Source organism: Alligator sinensis, unplaced genomic scaffold (genome assembly GCF_000455745.1).
Source record: "Alligator sinensis unplaced genomic scaffold, ASM45574v1 scaffold997_1, whole genome shotgun sequence".
NCBI lineage: Eukaryota > Metazoa > Chordata > Crocodylia > Alligatoridae > Alligator > Alligator sinensis.
In genome coordinates, this window is record NW_005843001.1 from 233,217 (window position 1) to 252,101 (window position 18,885).

Below are 18,885 nucleotides of genomic sequence, written 5' to 3' on the forward strand. Positions count from 1 at the left end.
AAATGAAATACTCACCAGCTCTACAAGTTTCTCCAGAAAAGGAATCAATTTTAGGAGTTCATTGTCATTTTTATCCATGAACCAGCTCTCTATAGGAATTCCATTTGAAAGCTAAAGTAAAATTACAGATATGTTGTTCATTTTAATCGCTTAATGTCTTGAAAAAGATGACTGGAGCTCTGGCACTCTTTATGCAAAGCAGAGCCTATCACTGCGCCCCGTGCTCTCTGATGCGCAGGACAGCATGCCCTGCCATACCTCGTTTTCAAAGGGCACAATGAGAAATACAAGCTCTCTCCTTGTGGGACCTGACTAGCAGCAGGCATGAAGCAGAGCCTCCTGGTTCTGCTCCCTGGGGATTCCTGCAGATTTGACTTCCAGTTTCACCAGTAAGTGGGAGAACCTGCTCTTACTGTGTTTCCCACAGCCAATGCACACACTCATTTCCAGCCACTGGTTTTTGGGGGGAAAGATGCGTGTTGTACGTAAGAAAATATGGTATGCTTACTCTAAAATGTATTTTAAAATCTACCTGCAAATCATTTCCTTCAAGTTTATAAAGAAGGCTAGTCTAAATCTGCAATTAATTCTCCTGGACTGAAAGGCACAGAAGTATTCAGAAAAATCTACGTCCAAGCACTACATCTTCCTAAAACCACTGCCAACTGCAGCGACCCCAAGTCTAACCACTGCTTTCCTTTTCCACTTCCATGAATGAGACACAAACGTGATAAAAATCTGTATTTTGGCAATTGCTTACTGAATTTGAATCAAATTGAACAAAAATTATTCAAAACCAACTAGACTAGTCTGAAGAGCAACAGCTACCCTTTTAATTCACAATATTTAGGATCCAATCACACTACTTCTCATACTGTGGCTAGGTAAGGCTGGGTTAAAAGATAAACTACGAAGGAAATAAGTCTGTAGTTGTGCCCAGATCTAAAAGGGCACTTGGACATGGGACAGTTGAGTGCCTGAGTCCTCTATGCAGGGCGTGGGGATTACTTTTGCATTACTAGTCACCGGATAAAAATATACCAACAATACTGGCAGCACAGGCTCTAACCCAAGGCTCTCAAATAATCACCGAGTTGGGGAGTCATGCTTCCTTGTGTGTTCACTTTCCTGTCCCAGGAACCTTTCCTTCTTTAGGCGCAGGGGTACAGATCCACAGGACAGGTGATGAATGCAGTCAGCCTCCCCTACAGCTTGGTGCTTAGGGCACTTTTCTAGGAGATCTAGGTTCATCCTCAGGCAGAATCGGGCCTAGGAACCAGATCTCCCACCTTCCCGGTTAAGTACTGTACCCAGGAGACAGTTAGGTAACAGGGGGATGCCATATTTCTGAAAGCACAAAGCACAGCTGCTATACTAGTGGCAGAACCCCATGCTGCTGGTGTGCGAGAGGTGCTCCCTAAGCGTGCCAACTGGATCAGGCCACACAGCAGACTTCAGTGCAGGGATACGCACTGTGAATCCTAGAGATATCAGATACACAGCGAAACACTCAGTTCAGCCAAGCAGTAGTCTGGGTACGCGCAGTACCAGGACTTCAAGTGCTTAAGTAACTTCTCTGGCCAAAGCAGAGGTGCCTACAGATTTCCCCAGAAATTCGATCCCCTCTGTGCGCCTAAACGGCAGTTTCTAGCTGCACACCTGAGTGTTGCTACTTGAACCAGGTATTCAAGTCGTCACAGATGACTGAGTTACCGGAGTCACAGAGCTGGAGGGAGCTCCAGAGGCTGTCTAGTCCAACCCCCTGCCTGTCCCAGGGAATATATCCGTGTCCAGGAACCGAACCCAAGTCTCCCGCATGGCAAACAAGAACGCTGCCACCGGACCAGAGACATGAAATCCAGGGCTTGTCTCGGACAGCAGAGTTATGCATTTATTTGGAGTCCAGATCCAATCCCTTTTGAAATCTGTGAAATTTCTTTCCTTCCACAGATGTCTGTCAGGATAAGTTGGATCAGGACCTTGATTCGTAAATCCCACTTACTCTGTGAAACTGAATCCTACTGACATCAGTTGTCAGCGGTAGATCCCCTGAATTAAGGGTAAAAACACAGGCAGGACAAAACTGTCATCACTAGCTTTTGAACTAGTGCTGAAAAGAGTTGAGAGAGATTGGCTGCCAACACCAGTTATATCTTGTATTACAGACAGGACGTCCGAGATTAATGCCTGCACATCTCCACATCTATGTAACGGCGATGTTCTGTGCGATTAGTCCAGGCACCAAATAGCATCCCGAAATCCTGGGGAATAACCTGAACATCTCTACTATAAACATTTGAAAATGATGCATCTCATGTCAGCCAAAAGTTTGTTCAAAACCATTCTACTAACGCTGAAAGTTGTAGTTTGTGAATTCAGCCCAGGACACGGATTAACAGACTGAAATTTCTACGATTTTCTGGAACGAAATGATTAAGAAAAGCTAGAAAAACATTCACAATGTGGCAAATAGCACCAGGGCATGTTGCGCATGTTTATACCTATCGTTTTCTTAATTTACAAGTTAAATTAGCAGGTTTTGTTAATCTGACCATCTGTTTCTTCAGAGAAGGCTTTTCCCAAATATAAAAGGCTTGGCTACTGCAAAAAGCTTACCTGATAGGCAAAGGCTTGTGGTGAATTGTCTATTATGATAGTTTTTGAAAGATCTCTACCAAGAATATTTAAATCCTTTATGTAGTTTCCTTGTACACAAACACAATGCTCACGGAAAAGTCGATGCCTACGTTAAAGGGAAAAAAAAATTTGTATAGTTTTAAAATAATACTTTGCACGGAGAAAAGCAGATGTTGTTCAGTGTTGTGCAAATCAGTCTTAATTTTTCCTTCTTGCACACTTAGGTTTCCTTTAAAACAGCCCATTTTGTCAACAGGTGCTCTCTTTTGGGCTATTTTTATGCTATCAAAACACTTAGCAGTTAGGCCAATCTTACAAAACTTTCTCTTGGAGTCGTAGTAATACTTGGATGTGTTCATCTGAGAATGTAATGCTTAAAATGTTAAAAAGGGGTCAAAACAATTCTTTTCCCATAGCTAGGAAAGCTATGCTCAGATGCAGCATCTGGTTGTCAGGAGGCTCCTACTTTTTACTACTTTTCCATCTGGGTTCACAGAGGCGCACACGGAGCTCAGTGACTTCCCAAAGTCCGCGGTTAGCCCTCACCGGCAGCTCCTGGCGTCCGGTTCTGTGCTCTAGCCAGCACAGCATGCCGCTCCCCTCGCCCGTACAAGCCAGAACAGAAGGAATGTTAAATGGATGTTACCTGTGTTGCCAATTAACCTATTTTAAGTATTACAGCTTCAGAAAAAAGCCGCAAGGCCAAATTATCCCATCAGCTGCCTTTTTTCCAATTAACCTGCTTCCCTTTAATATATTATGGAGAGTGAGCATATAAGAAGAAGAAACATTTGGATAGAATAAAATTATTCAGTTTGATTAAAACAATATTAAAATACAGCCAAAGCTTCATTAGCATGTCAACTAGAGCATGAATTGATTTTTCCCAATAGAAGTCACGCTAAAATGATGTTACAGCCTAAACGGATCTGAGTTTTAAATGTTCTCATGGAGATGCAGATACTGCGAGGGTGTTTCAAAGGATGGAAGAAATTGATTCTTAAGTAAACGTTTTTAAAAGCTGCATGCTTAATTGTGAAATTGTTTAAATGTTTCATTTCACAAAGGGGCAGCGTTTTTGCTGTTGCTCTGGAGGAAACTAAACGGATGGCTTGGTGACAAACGATTTTATATTTAGATTCTGAGTCATATGTGTGGCGTGCCCAATATGTTTATCTTTAGGATAATATCAAAACGAATCATGCCTTCGTATCAGCTTTTTGGTGGCACACGAATCATAAGTGAATTCATGAATCACATGAATCCACTCTCAGGCTCTTAGAATACAGGCCGGCTGCACCCCCATGTCATTATATCTACCCTGTTCCACAAACAAACCTTACAGTTATGCTCCTGACTCACAAATATTTGAGCTAGAGAAGATCAATGTTAGGAGTGCACTGTTATTCTTGTTTTGTATACATGCAAGTATCTTTTTGTGCACACTTCTCCTGTGTCTGCATTTACAGCAGACACCAACAGATATATTCACACAATTGTGCATTCCTAACTTGGAAACTCTGGTCTATGCTGTCAGCTTTCCTTTGCCTTGACAGTACGGCACTGTTCCTTGCAGAGTTTAAGGTCTCCTCTATGAGGACGAGCAAATATTTCTATTAGCTTGACAAAAACACATGCCAGAAAAGTTGTTTAAAATGGTGTTTCTGTCCCATTAATTCACTGAAAGATTACATAAGTGATTAAAAGTGAGTAACCACATCGTCTCCTGCAGATTTGTGGAAAAGATTGCACTGACATTTATCATTCCTGCATACGGTATGCACATTAAGATTCTTAGAGACTGTCATCAAAACAAACTTAAACGTTGATTAAAAACGACAGGCGCATGCATCTAAAAGCATCTGTTTATGTTTCCTGAACAAATCTAGGGCCGCATCCAGCCGAGCGCGGCCGCGCGGTATGTGGCACCAGAGACCGGTCTGCGGTGCCACACACCGCACATCCAGGCGTTCCCCGGGCGGCTACCTTGCTGGCCCCAGCCCCGCTACCCCCCAGCACGTCCGAGCGCGTGTGGCACAGGCGTTCCCTGGGGACACGCAGCAGGCGCTCGAGGTGTGCTGGAGAAACAAACATCCACGCTCGTCTGGATGCGGCCTAAGGGATTATTTTTACAAATGTTAACTGAAGGAGAAGGTGGGCACTGGCAAGGTGAATACCATCGTAGTGGATCTCCATGGAAGGACCTTTTTAAAAAGATAAGAGGAATATCTCCAGATTCAATATGAAATATAAACTGCTTAGCCTAAATATAGATAGTTCCAATAGTTTTTAATCAAGTTTACCTGACCAGTTGCTTTTTAGGGTCAAGTATGTTCAATAACTTGTCTGCATATACCTTCTTAGAAGCAGTAAAAAGAATGATCTATAAAGTAAAGAAGAAAGTAATTATTTTTCAAGATATAAATATGTGTGTATATAATACAAGAAGAAATTTAAGGGAGATATCTAAGTATCGTTACCTCATAAATCTGAGACATACGTTCCAGAAATTCTCTGAAGAATGGCCTTAACCGCACGTAAACCTAAAGCAAAGATGGACTTAAATAAATATTTAAAGGTTCAAAATATGCAGTGGTTCAGAAGGGACAGTTTAACTAAGACAGTCTGCACAGATTATTAAATAACATGTTCATTCTGAATACCATGAATAATAAGGACAGAGTAATATTTGAGTTATGACGAATATTTAAAATACTTTGCAAGTGACATCAGTAACATCTCTATATGTAAAATGGTAAAGTCCTCTTGTAACTGATTTCACTGGAAAACTGGATCCAGACAGAAAGCTCTTAAATTAAAAAATGGGAACCAGATCATTTTTTAACTAAACACTGAATTTTTCAATTTTGATCCAACTAATCTACTGCAGGTTGCACCAGTCCGGCTGCCCCATCCAGTTGCAAGCTAGTGTCTGTCAGTGTCTGGCTACGTGTTGCACTTGTTCTGTAGGGATCAGAAGGAGGGAAGGAAGTGGCCTGGCCATTTGCCGAAACGCCATTAATTCAGGTGTCACTGGCTGACAAAGACCTGTATGCATTCTGAAATAAGAACGGGGTCAAACTGGAAGAGCTGCTCTGCCCTACCATCTCATTGACACAGACCACCATTTGAAAGAGAGAAACGATATCCACAGGATCCAACTGAAACCTAAGGAGAAATGTATAGTTTGAGGTTTAGGAGTCTGCAGTTTATCTCAGAACACAGGCAAAAAAAGATCTCACTGATGTTAATACCCATTATAACCTCAAGTGCAGCATCTTGACCCCTGAAGATCTAGAATTGAATCCAGAGAAGAGACTCCTAGACACAGGGCAGCATTTCAGAGAGGTCCTATACACCACTGACCTTGTGATGTTGGAGTTTCAGTGGAAAAAGGAAGGCTGGAGTACAGATGAGTAGGTGTGAAGACCAGACCCCAGGCTCACTGAGGCCAACAACAGGTTAGAAGGATGATCACACCCTCTGCTTACCTTCTTTATCAACTGACCTAGCTGTGTGCAAAGTCGTTCTTGTTCACGGAAGGGTGTTGCTTTAAATAGATTGCATTAAAACACTACAAAAAAGCAATCTGGGAATTCTTTATTTTGGTTGACTAAATTTAATTTAATTAACAACCAAATCAGGAACAGATTAAGTTAAAACTTAGTACTGTACTTTACTTTTAAACTGAGGCAAAAGTGTCCACCCAGAGGTTTGCACTGATTCAACTAAACTTGTGGAGTTCACGATCAGACAAAGCCTGAACAATCACAAGGAAGGAAGAGGGACGCTCAATATTCTCGACAGCACACCACGGCGGCTCCCAGTCCTCTAATGGAAGCATACATTTCTTGGCAACCGAAGACTTAAACTTGAGTAAAAAAGCTTAGGCTTGGTTTTGTTATTTAAAGTCTTGTAATTCTTACCATGCTTATATGGAGTTAGTTGTCTTGGACAGCTACGATCCCTTGTTTATCCAGCTGATGTCTACTTTAACTGCAGCCGAGAAAAGGGAGCTCTCGCTAGTTCTGTCTATCCAGGTTTGTACGGTGACACCAATCACTAGGTAGCCATCAGCCCAGGTAGCTATGTGTGTTCAGAGATCAGGAGTGAAATGTGTACAAGCCTGTCGCATCTCGAGTAGGGCCACTGTCTCCAAGAGATGAGATGTGCGACTGTACAGATGCTACCCATTGCCTTTTTCATTCTGGCAGACCCATCCCTGAGATGCTAAGAAATGATGCTTCAAGTTGGCTTTGAAGTTCGATTCCGGGAGCTTGCCGCCTGTGCTTGGTAGGTTTCTGCACTGGAGCTAGCCAAGACATCACTGGAAAGCCAACTGTCGAACATGCAGTTGACAAGTACGTCTTCTTACCACAGATCACCTGCCATCACTAGACTCTTTGTGAAAAGCATAACGTGACAGGTACCGAACCCGTCTTCCACAAGACATGTGCTCCTTCGTCTTTACTTACGTAGCTGCACAGTTCACAGCCTGCATGCAGTGAGGTATTAAGTGGCACTCAAGTCACCTGTTGCTACCGACAGATTTAAACATATTCGTTTTGAATCGTTTATCTTCAATGGGACCGTTCAACCAGTAAAGCTGGCATCTTTCTGAGTGTGAATCCTGTAGTTTGTTGGGAAGGCAGTTCCTGAGCATCATTTATACTGCTAATTATACATGTTTTAATTGTTTTTTTCCACTAAGATCTGCATGACCTCTGTTGTCTAACCGTTCCTCTCAGAAGGAAAGTGGTGTGCACTACAAGAGGATTTTCTTTGTGGTTGCCTAAAGCAGGGGTGTCTGGGCTGAATCCAGCCTGTGGAGCTGCGTGATCTGGCTCATGGCTCAGACCAGCCGTGCACCGTCTATGGCATGCGGAGCCGGTCTCGTGGGCTGGACCCGGTGCTGTGGCAAAAGGGGTGATCCAGTGAGATGCCGCATGCAGCATGTGTCCTGTGCTGGCCCTGCTCCGGGTCTTGTGCTGCCGGTGGCATGTGGGCTACACCCAGCACCACGGGCACTGCTCATGACCTGGGGGTTGGCACAGGCGTGTGCTGCATGTGGGCCCAGATGAGTCCGCACCTCTGGCCTACAGGATTAGTCCTTCCTAGGTAAATACTCATTTTGCTGGGACTTTCATCTTGATTTCTTACAATAAAAAGCTGATAAGGGAAGTTGTTAATGATCCCCATAAGTTGTTAACACTGAAGGGACAGGAATGGCACTGTCTGGATCTAAGGCTTCTTTGTGGGCTTTGGCTTCAAGTCGTAGCCAGCAACAAGCCTTTTCTCTGTAGTAGAGACAGCTTATGTATTATTTCAGATAATGCAGTCACCATCTCAAGCCCTCAGCTACAAAACTCTCCTGGCAAAGCTGCAACGCATCTGCCAGTGCTCCAGGAGTGCCTACCAAGAAGAAAACGATCTCCAGTCGAATATAGGATAATGCCCATGCCTGCACTAGAAGCCAGCCATGACAAGCAAGAAACTTCATTAATTACTGATCTAGTAAAACGAAGATTGTATATTTCTACACACACGTCTAGCTTAGTTGCTGCTCTTTCACTTATCCTAAAAATGGTAACCAATACATTACAGGGTGTTTTGTTTATATGAGACCCAAGAGTTTTAAAACAAGGGCATTCAGCTAAACATACAGGAAATTCAAATTGCATGAAAATGCTGCCAGAGCACCCCAAACAACCCTAATTCTGCTCTATGGTGATTACAATGACCATATCATTAAATTTATGATTAAGGCTTTCTAGTGATTGTGAACCCAGATTAAGCAGATTAAAACATATTATAATTTTCTCCAGTCTACTGTCAGGTAAGTGTTTAGGTTGTCTGGGTGACTCAAGTATTCATTTCCATGCTTTCATGGCTTTGGATTTCTTTTAATTGTCAACTTGCTTGGATTTGAGATAACTGCAACAGCCTTATGTGTTACCACAAAGTTACTCCTATATGTACGCTTAACTTTATCTTAACATTAACATAGTTTCATAGATTCATAGTTGTAGGGTCAGAAGGGACCGTGACAGATCATCAAGTCCGACCCCCTGCCATGGCGGGAAAAAGTACTGGTGTAAAACGTAGATTTTATACAAGTATTTTCTTGGTTTATTCGATTAACATTTCACATATAAACACTGAACAAGAAATCCAAAGAGAAGGTTAGCAACTGCTGTTTCTATCGAGTTTTGGTCAGAGTCGCTGATGTGTTGCTACTGCTTTGCACTACCCTGGTACAGGATAAAGTGGTCACAGCATAAGGGCCAGTTGAGATGATTTTGTCTGGAACTCCTATCAGAACAGAGCAAAAAAGATGGATTGCACAGTCTAGTCTCTCCTTTTCCGTGCCTTACACCTGCCCCTACCTTTTGTACCCCCACGATATCCTTCTATACACAGCCCATCATTCTCCTCCTCCCTGCCTTTTCCATGCTCCTGCTAACATCTCAGATTCTCCCTCTTTCCTGCTTCAAGATTCCCAAAACACAGAAACGTGTGTGTACATTTGCTCTCCCATCGCACCACCTTCAGCCTCTTTCCATACCACTTCCTTTCTTTGTGTATGCACACACACACACACACACACACACACACACAATATCTAGTTTCCCCTTTGACTCCTGCCCTCTCTGAGAAGGTCTGATGTAACAGCTGAGTTTGAGAAAGAAACGTTTATGGCTGAAAGTAATCTCTGCCATTATTTTTCATTAGTGTATTTGTTAACAGAGGCTGGTGCATGACATCCTCTACTTTAGAGAGGCTCAAATGAATCGCACGCTTTCAAAACAGCCACTGTGCTCAATTTAAAAGCTCTTTCAAAACGGCCATCGTCTCCAAATACTCCATCAAAGTGCACCGAGGGGTTGTGCGTAAGAAGAGAACGGGCAGTCTCAGTGAGAACAATGGCAGAAGGCAGCAATTTTGAAAGAGAACTACTTCGCATGGAAGTCTTTGCTGTAGAATATTATTCTTCAATCTTTGTGTGGTCTGTCAAGAAAGCAGAAAAAAATACCACTAGTCCTAAAAAAAGGCTGACCTGTAACATACGCACAAGGTTGCAATGAGTTTCAACTACATAGGAAGTATGAAGAGTCTATGTTAACCCATTACTTAGATAATTATGGAAAAAACGTTTCTGTGAAAAAGAGCAGCGTAGCGACTTTGTACTCCTCCAGCTAGAGCCATAACTTACGACTCGTGAGCAGACCAAATTTTGGACAATTTATATTAGAAGTTTTCAAACCAAATGTCAGACTTGATACTCCTGGTTAAGGGAAAAAACTATATTCAAATGAAATTGAAAATGTCATCAAATGATTCATTTAATAGAATCATAGAAAGAAGGACCGAGAGGGACCTGTAAGATCATCAAGTCTAGTCCCCTGCCATGGGCAAGGTCATTGGCTCAAACGAGCTCAACAAGGTGCTTGTCCAGCCTCCTCTTGAACACCGCCAGCGATGGCGACTGCCCCACCTCTGCTGGGAGTGTGTTCCAGATTTTGGTTACCCATATGGAAAAGAAGTTTTTCCATATGTCTAGTCTAAACTTTTTCTCAAATTTGGAAAAAAGCATGTATGAAACATCTATTTTACCTGACAAAACCATTTGAAACAAATCACCCTAAAGAAAATAAATCAACTGAAAAAACTTACAGAACTCAAGAAAATATTTTATGGGGACTTATAGAACGAATACACTACGTTTTTTGAGACACAAATACTCTTTTACAAAACTCCAAACGGAAAAAGGATGGAAAGAGCAGACATTGTGAAATACCAATATCCAGTACATTTTAAGTGTATACAGAAAAAAGAGACTATTACCTAGTTATCGTTACATCCTTAACATTTCTCTCTAAAGAACAGGACGTGCTTTTAATAAGCTAATGGAGCCAGTAATGGCAAAAAAGGGACTAATATCATGCCCTTTTCCTGTATCTAAGTCATGTAACTGTGTAAATCCACTTACCCCACCAAAATACTTTACAATCCTCCCACAAAGCCTTCCTGTCATTTTTGGTAACAGAAAAAGCAAAGATAGCAACAGAACAGCAACAATTACGCGCGCACAAGATTTGCAGAAAACTGGTAAGGACGTGGATTTCAGTAGAAAAAAAGTTGTAGAGAGTTATTACAAATAACAAGAGTAAGAGAAAATATCCTGCAAGTTCGTAAATACTGGAACCTGTCCTGAATAAAATTCTATAATTAGCCAGAACACAGAGCAAACCACTTACTCTCTTCTTCATTTTCTCTCTCATTTCCATATTTGTATCTATTTAGTTGCCTGGAAAACAGACCATGACAAACATATGTAGCAGAAACCTGGCTATATACAGAGCTAGATTTGTCCTATCAACGCGATCAGGTTAAATACCAATAAGAACATCCAGTGTCAGCTGAACTTCAGCTGAATATTTCCTACTGAAAGAAATCGCCTTTGCTCTGAAGTTTGGTAAGGAAATGCTGAGAGCGGCAGCCCAGTGGACAGCGGCAGCCCTGGACTTGCAAGGTAAATAACCTGGAGTCATCTCAGGTTTGACACCGCCACAGTGACAGAAACAGACGGGTCCTAATTCACAGGGGAGTCCACGGAGACAAGTGAAGATCGACCTCTCTGCTTCCTGACCTCTTAGTGGATGCCCATCATAGACAAAGACCGAGACAACTGACTGAAAGGCTCCTGGTTTTGCTGCTCTTTTAGAGGAGCCGGCAGGCAAGACTTTCACCAGAAAGGGAAGCAAGATATCGCCTCTTCCTCACTATCTAGTTGGTCTAAGAAAAGATAATTGCCTCTTCCTCGAGAGTTTTGGATGCCAGGTACCTCTGCCACACTTCAAAGAGTATGGACATAGCCCATTTATGTTTGGCTAAAGTGGGATGAAATATGTGAAATACTATCTTTTGATCAGCTATTATCAACTAGTTTTATTAGATCTTCCAAGAGTCACAAAGGCCAGAGTACTGATAGAAACAGAAAGATCAGCAAGAAAACTGTTGAGCACAGGAACAGAGTGAAAACCCTGCCTTTTGATGGAGGCATCCTTGGGATGGGAGAGGGAGTGAGGTGACTTCATTTCTAGGATGGGTGGCTCTGTGGCAACCAAAACTTACTGCTGTTAACCAGGTTACAAGATCAATGCCCCCACAGGCTTGTGCTAAAGATTTACCCCGTTTACTCCTGCTCTCCAGATGGATGCACTGTAGCATTCAACACAGTATTTTTAAGATCACTTCATTTAACATTTCTACTCAAAGCACCTCAGTGAACACAGCCAACTCGAACTAAAGAAATCCAACCTAACATGAGTACTCAGGAAACTGAAACGAAGAAAACATTTTGCAAACCTACCAACCCTCTCAACACCTGTTTGAAGTAGGGTAGTATTAATATCTCCATTCTACAGATGCAGAAACTAAGGCAGGATACAAAGAGCCTCTGCCAGACCAGGAATTATAAGGTAGACATTTTCTAAGCACTGTTCTGTGCTCAAACCACTGAACAACTCTTTTTGTCTGTCAATGTTGAGGTGCAAACATGCATTTAAAACGTACTGCTTTTAGAGAGATTTATTTAAAACAGCCCTTTGTTACTTATAATTACTGACGTGACCATGGGCCGAACGGAGCCACCGAGCTGGAAAGCATATTGCTCCAGATGTCAGTGGAACTCTAGGCACATTTAAGATCAGACACCTAGGACGCGTCCATACAAGTGGGAACGTACCTTCCCCGGGGAGAACCAGCTGTGGCACGTTTGTTCCGTTGCTAGTTGTCCCCGGGAACTCCCCTGCGCGTGCTCTGGCATGTGGCAAGTTGCCCCAGGTGGGGTAGGGGAGGCTGGGGGGCCGGCATCCTTACCTGGGTCCTGGGGGCCTCCCAGAGCTTCAGCAGTGGTGATCCGGGCGCACAGAGCCTGGCCAGCAGCGAAGCATGGCTCTGGCTGGCCAGGCCAAGATTTTGGGCGGCATACACTGCAACCACATGCACCGCACCGCCTTTTTCTGGTGCGGGTTTTTTTTGGTACCAGGATCTCCCAGTGTCAAGAAAACCCACCGTGCTGCAAATCAGCAATGCGGTGAACACCTGCATGTGTGGGGCGTGCAGCTTGTAGTGCCACAAACAGGTCTGCAGCACCGCAAACTGCACATGCGCACTCGTCTGGACGCTCCCGTAGAGTCTAAGCAAATTAGTTCCTTGCTGCTGCAGCACACGGTGGTAGCCAGTTCTGGAATATCCTTCAAAGTGTGATGTTTGTGCACCTGCCCCTACAACTACTGCAAAAATACTGGTTCCTGGGCTTCTAGTGCCCAGGGATATTGTAATGGTATGGGATCGTCTGTAGACTTATTATTCAGCTCGGATATGAGAGAATGGAGTCATTCTGTAGCAGAAGCGGCACCAAGTCAGGCTTGATTCATAGAAGAAAGTGTGAGAATATTTTGATTAATCATTTCACGGTATTTCTGGAAGAGTTTAATGGAGGGTGTTGGATGTTCAGAGACCAAAAGAAAAACATTCTGACAACCTGAGGTATTATATTGTGCTGTAGTTGACAAAATACATGTGTAGTAAATTTGCATTCTCCTACTTTGCTCACTTTGTGTCTACTTCCTACTTGCCAGCAGGAGGAGATACTAGGGAAAGCCTAGCCAACACAACGAGGGAGTCTATAGATGAAAGTCAGATAAATCCTATCCCAACAAGATGACCAAATTGAGAACTGGAAGAAAGGCTTTCCAAAAACAGATGAAATAACTACTGTCTATACTGAAGACCCAACACCGTATGCAACAGTCAGCTTCCGTTCAGTGGTTGTCTGAAGAGTATAACATTTTTTTATTCACAGCCTTAGTTAATTAAATATTTTCTGGTTAGAGCTAAACCCTTGACAGCTTACATCTTCTGCTTACTGTCTGGGACCTCAGACACAGGGGGTTGGACTGAGGTCCCGTCCAGCTCTACTTTTCTGTAAGAGGTGGATGTTTCTGACTTGCCAGGTCAAATGTATAAGCAGCTCAATAAAATAAAGATATCCAGAAAACCTGAAGGACAAATTTGAGGTAGACACTGGCTGTCCTTTTCAAATCTATCTTCTGAAGCTATAGTTCTAGACTTAGGAAACAACTAATATAAAATAAATCCTGGGTTATGAAACTGCATCACCACTTCATTGGATAAAAAAAGAGGTACAATGTTGTTATATTCAGAAAACTTGTAATATAGCCTTACATTGATTTCAACTGCCTTTGAACCAGATCCTAGTTGCCAAACAGCTACTCTCAGTTAAACATACCACCAGAAGACCATGGTTTTAGCCAGGAAATAACCACATCTGATTAAGATCCCCTGAGAGAGGGGAGGGAGAAAATAGGTTTTAATAATCTATTTGCTTCTAACATTAATGGCAAGAACCTCTAAAGAATTAACTCGAAGGTTCCTTCCCCGCTCATCCAGGAGGAAACTGAGCTTGTCAGTCACCAAATAAGAGATAAGAAACCCATTAAAAAAAAAAAAAAATCAGCTTCAAAGTTTCAAGGGTTTTTATATGCAACAATGAAGAAAAACAGTTTTAAAATTAGGAAAAATACCTGGACAAGTGTCCTTTTAAGGTGTCTGATGACTGGCTCATTCTCCAAAGATACTACAGAGGGGTCCAATATCGTGCGAACTACATGGAGGGGAAGCTGTTGCTACTCCCAGGTACATCACACAAAAGGACCTGAGAACAACAGCCTGGGTCAGTGCAGCATCTTTGGCAGTTGCTGGAACAGATCTCCTTCCCATGCTTGCTCCTCTACAGTATGTCAACGTAAAACATTTAAAGCTAACAATACTTCCTGAAGCAGGACAAATGGCAATCTGGCAGTCTCCACAAGATAATCAAGTCACCAAGCAGAATCTAGCTGGGCCTGAAGAGGTAGAACCATTATAGGCAAAGGACGTAGCAAAGCTAACTACTCGACCAGAAGCTGGCTAACGTCAGGCTCTGACAATCAGCCTTTTTCACAGTAAGAAATGATCAACCAGCATCGACTGGCTGCCCCAAGCAGGGAAGAAAGTTAAGAGTTTGTGGCCATCTGTTACCTGGGAAATGACAGTGCCTAAACTTCCAATGTTCCTGCCTCCACCTGCTGGTAAGGAGAAAGTCTGCAATAGAAGACTGCTGCGAAAAGGGATATTTACTGTATAAATGATTAAGGAGATTGTTATGCCTAATCAACATTACCATGTAGACAATATTCCACTTCTAATGCACCGTGACCTGCCTTTTAAAATTTCAAAACTGCAGCATACAGCCCAGAAAGCTGTGTATAGATGCCAAACAATGTTTCTCTCTTTAGACAAGAACATAAGTATGCATAGTAACTGTTCAGTTATTCAAACAAAAAAGCACACGCACAGCTTACATATGTCTAATTACCTGGTAAATGACATCTTGAAAAAGAACTGGAAAAGTGAGTGCAGCATCTTCTAGCTCGTTTAGACTACAGTGCACTAATGTTTCATCCTAGAAAAGATAAAAAAGAAGATGATGCTAACATGAAAAGTTTTGGTGATAAGTAATTGTTTGCCTCTTTATGCTTTTTGAAGGGCAAAATACACTAATATTTGGCAAACTGAATTCTGAATGTAGCACGTTATAGACTTCATTTCTGTTGTAACTGGAGCTATTGCACAGACAGAAGGAATCCCAAGAGATGACTACAACCCTCTCATTCAATTCATGCCTGTTCCTCTCAGTCAAGTCACACGATTGACAGGGGTCATCGATAATGTCAGAATCACAACTGTCATTGGGTATGCAGTATCATATTACTTTCCCTAAAGTTCTTTCTTGCTTTCTTCCATTTGTTAAAAGACTTGAATTTCGATATATGAATTAAACATGGATATACACGATGACTGAATTATCCAATTATACCACTTAACCATATCAAAATGAACTAATAGCTGGAAGTTCCTGGCTAGAGGGTCTTGGCCCTCTGCTCAGGGTCAGACTGACTGCCACATTTGGGGTCAGGAAAGAAGTTTACCCCATGGTTGGATTAGCAGAGCTTGTGGAAGGTTTTGCCTTCTTCAGGTGGTAGGGGGCATGGCCCTTTTCTTTGGATCTACTGAGTATATTTTAACAACCCTTGCAGCAGTAAAGCTAATCCTGTAGTCGGTTAGGCTGCTGTGCCTTGTAGCTGGGTGACAGGGTGGACGGTGTAGTTTTAGGACTAGGTTAGACAAGGATTTGTATGAGATGGTTTGGATAGGGATGATCCTGCCGCAGCAGGGGGTTGGACTACAGGACCTCCACAGGGTGCTTCCAGCCCTATTTGTCTATGATTTTACGATTGAGAGGGAGAAAAAACAAATAACTCTAAAGAACATGCTACATAAACATCTTTAAAAGGATTTTTTGTACTGCTGATAAGAAGAGTCCTCTATGAATTAAATGACACGCACTGAGACAGTCTCTATCAGTACTTGCTCAAGTACAGGTGATACTGAATTTTCCCCATAAATCCTTACAAAGGCTCCCTAGAGAGTCAGCTAACACTCTGCTCAAAAAGATTAAAGTTTCAATGACTGGGGGTTTTTTTGAAAGAAAAACAATGAATCATGCAACAAATGCAGTAAAATCTTATTCCTGTGATTCAGTGATAGTTTCTTAGCGCCTTCAACTTCTTTTTTTCCAACTTGGTCTATTTTTAAATTTGTAAAACCTTTGCAAATACTCTGTAAATCCTATATCCCACCAGATCTCTTTTTACTTATGCAAATACTGCCTTTTATGTCTAAAAATATATTTACCAAGTCTAGAACTAAAGAGAATTCTGGTGTGCTTCTTGTTTTCAGTGGAAGAGCTGGCTTCCTATTGAGTTGTTCTTCTGTTAGTGGTGGAACGTGTTTGATGAAATAATACCTAAAAAGGAAAAGACCGTGTTGTAGAACTACGTTCGCATTACTCCAACCGGGAGTTTAGTACGACAACAAGAGTCATAAGGACAAACAAGAAATCAGTCATTTAAACTGAACAAATAAACGGTAAGCGTACTATTAGTTTTAAAGTTAGCCCATTTAAAAAAACCCCACACATCACAAATAAGCTCTATCGTTAAAAACGAACCAGCTAATGATTTTTAATCTAGTGCTCAAAATTGTAACTTTAATGTTTCACTACAAATATGAATACTTACGGATCAAAGACTTCCCAGTCTTCTTCATAGGTGGCTTCTGCATGAGCTGATGAATAACCACTGTCTGGAGATACTGGTGCTAAAATTCAATTAAAATAACCAACCAAAAAAAAATAAAACAAAAAACCACAAGAGCTAGTCTTATTAGTGCATGGTTTTAAAAGGTGAAAAAATTGTACGTAATACATTTATGCTTTGCTTCTCTTCCCCCCTCACTTTCTTTGGGTGAGATTCACCTCCTAGGCAAGTAGCCCGCATAAGCTTTTGCGTTACTTAAAATACCATTATTTTGAGGATTCAAGTAAGACTCACACAAAAGGACATAAACTTGCACTGGCCTTCTGTATTGTAGTAGATCTCATCTTTTAAAGGCTAAAAAAATAACTGTCCAAAACCAAGGTGGATTTCTCTTGTAGAAAAATGTGTGGATTTTCTCTTTGGAAATGATGGTGATAATTATGTAAACATCCATCATCTATATTGCTACGATGTGACACTTTCTTTCGTGACAGCGATCAAAGGACTGGGAGCTTCTCTTTAACGACAGGCAGTTGAACAGTTTTTCTTTTAATTTCATTTTTCACTAAGAGGTAAAATCTGGACCCCTTCAGTCACAAGATTCATCTGACTTGGGCTTTCTATGGAAGTCAGAGTTACATCAGAAATGGATCTGGCACAGAAAGTTAAGATTTCATCCTGGTGACTAACAAGGGAGTATCCCCAGTGCCTCATGCTCACAGAAATCATGATGCAAGTAAATACTTTTGCATGCTCCGTTAGACAAAGGGCATAGGCAATGTTCTGTATGAAACACATTTTTCTAACTGAACATTTAACATGGGTATCTCAGGAAAATTCACATTTCCTACCTGTCAGTGGTGGTAGATCACGATCGCTTGTTTCCTCTACTTCTTCTAAACCATTGTTGATAGTAGATCTGACTTGCACTGCTTGGCTAGTGTAAGCTGCTCCATTGGTCGACGTTGCAGTACTTGTAGTGATTTCATCCACCTGTTCCATATCAAGCTGTTTGACTATCTCTTCAGCTTCAACAGCTTGCCCGGGGGAATCTGATCCTGATGTTCCTGAAATTAAGGTTTGGTACTCATTGCCATTACCCAACAAAGTATTAGTATTCACTGACAGATGCAAGAAAAAATGGAACGACTGAAGATGGCCCTATTAATTCAAGCTACTGAAATACAAACCAAAAATAGAGAAAGAGACAAACTCATTTTAGATTGTAGCAGGTTAAAGAACTTAACGGCAAATGATTTTTTAGACTACATAACTCAAAGTAAAATATCAGACATTCAAGACTAGGAAACAAATATTTCAAGGCATCTAAGCATTTTTCCTCTTACACTGCTAAAGCAACTCTTCAAAGGGTTAGGTACAGTTTTCCTTATAGCAGCTGTAACCTATGCTTGGTTAGTCAACATGAAGGCTCTCCTGACAACCTTTAAAAAAATTAAATAGCAATCATACTAAGATATTATCTTATTAATATAATAAGCAGGTATAATTGGGTCACTTCAGATAATAATTACCATTTTTATTTGCTGGTGAGAAAAAATTGAAAACAGGAGAAAATATGGTCCCCAGTAACGTAGTCCGTGGGGGACTGCCAGTGGCAGGATTATCTTCTAATTTTCCATTCTGCTTTACGTGTTGGTTTGTCACTTCATAACTTCCAGCTTCTGTAGATGAAAATAAAAGACAGAAAATGGCATTGAAATGATTCGGTTGCTCATGTCTACGTTCTTCTGCTGTTGCCATTTCCATTGAATAAAAGCCACAGTGAACTTGCCTCCCTCTTAATCAAGGGTCATATAAGATAGCGTGAGGATTTTTTTTAATAAAAGCATTATCACTTGCTAAAATCATTATCTCAGCATAAAAATAAGAAGTTAGCAAGTCCCAGTTACTGTAAAAAAGATTATAAACGAATGATGCGTACAAGTTTAAATACTTTAAACATTTCGGGCTCTATCCTGAAAGGCTGAGTTCCCTAAAATCCATTGATTCTAGGGTCAGC

At 41.6% G+C, this 18,885-nt stretch overlaps 1 protein-coding gene across 3 annotated transcripts in view; it reads right to left on the reverse strand.

Annotated features, from left to right (window-relative positions):
* CTDSPL2 (CTD small phosphatase like 2) overlaps positions 1–18,885 on the reverse strand; it is a 55,019-nt gene that overhangs the window by 3,114 nt on the left and 33,020 nt on the right. For all 3 annotated transcript variants that reach the window (XM_006036689.3, XM_006036690.3, XM_025193036.1), the window contains 9 exons: positions 18,398–18,547; positions 17,717–17,932; positions 16,848–16,926; positions 16,462–16,573; positions 15,083–15,169; positions 5,118–5,180; positions 4,941–5,020; positions 2,617–2,743; positions 16–111 (listed from right to left, as the gene is read on the reverse strand). In XM_006036689.3, the coding sequence (XP_006036751.1) occupies positions 16–111; positions 2,617–2,743; positions 4,941–5,020; positions 5,118–5,180; positions 15,083–15,169; positions 16,462–16,573; positions 16,848–16,926; positions 17,717–17,932; positions 18,398–18,547 (1,010 nt within the window). The remainder of the gene's footprint in view (positions 1–15; positions 112–2,616; positions 2,744–4,940; positions 5,021–5,117; positions 5,181–15,082; positions 15,170–16,461; positions 16,574–16,847; positions 16,927–17,716; positions 17,933–18,397; positions 18,548–18,885) is intronic.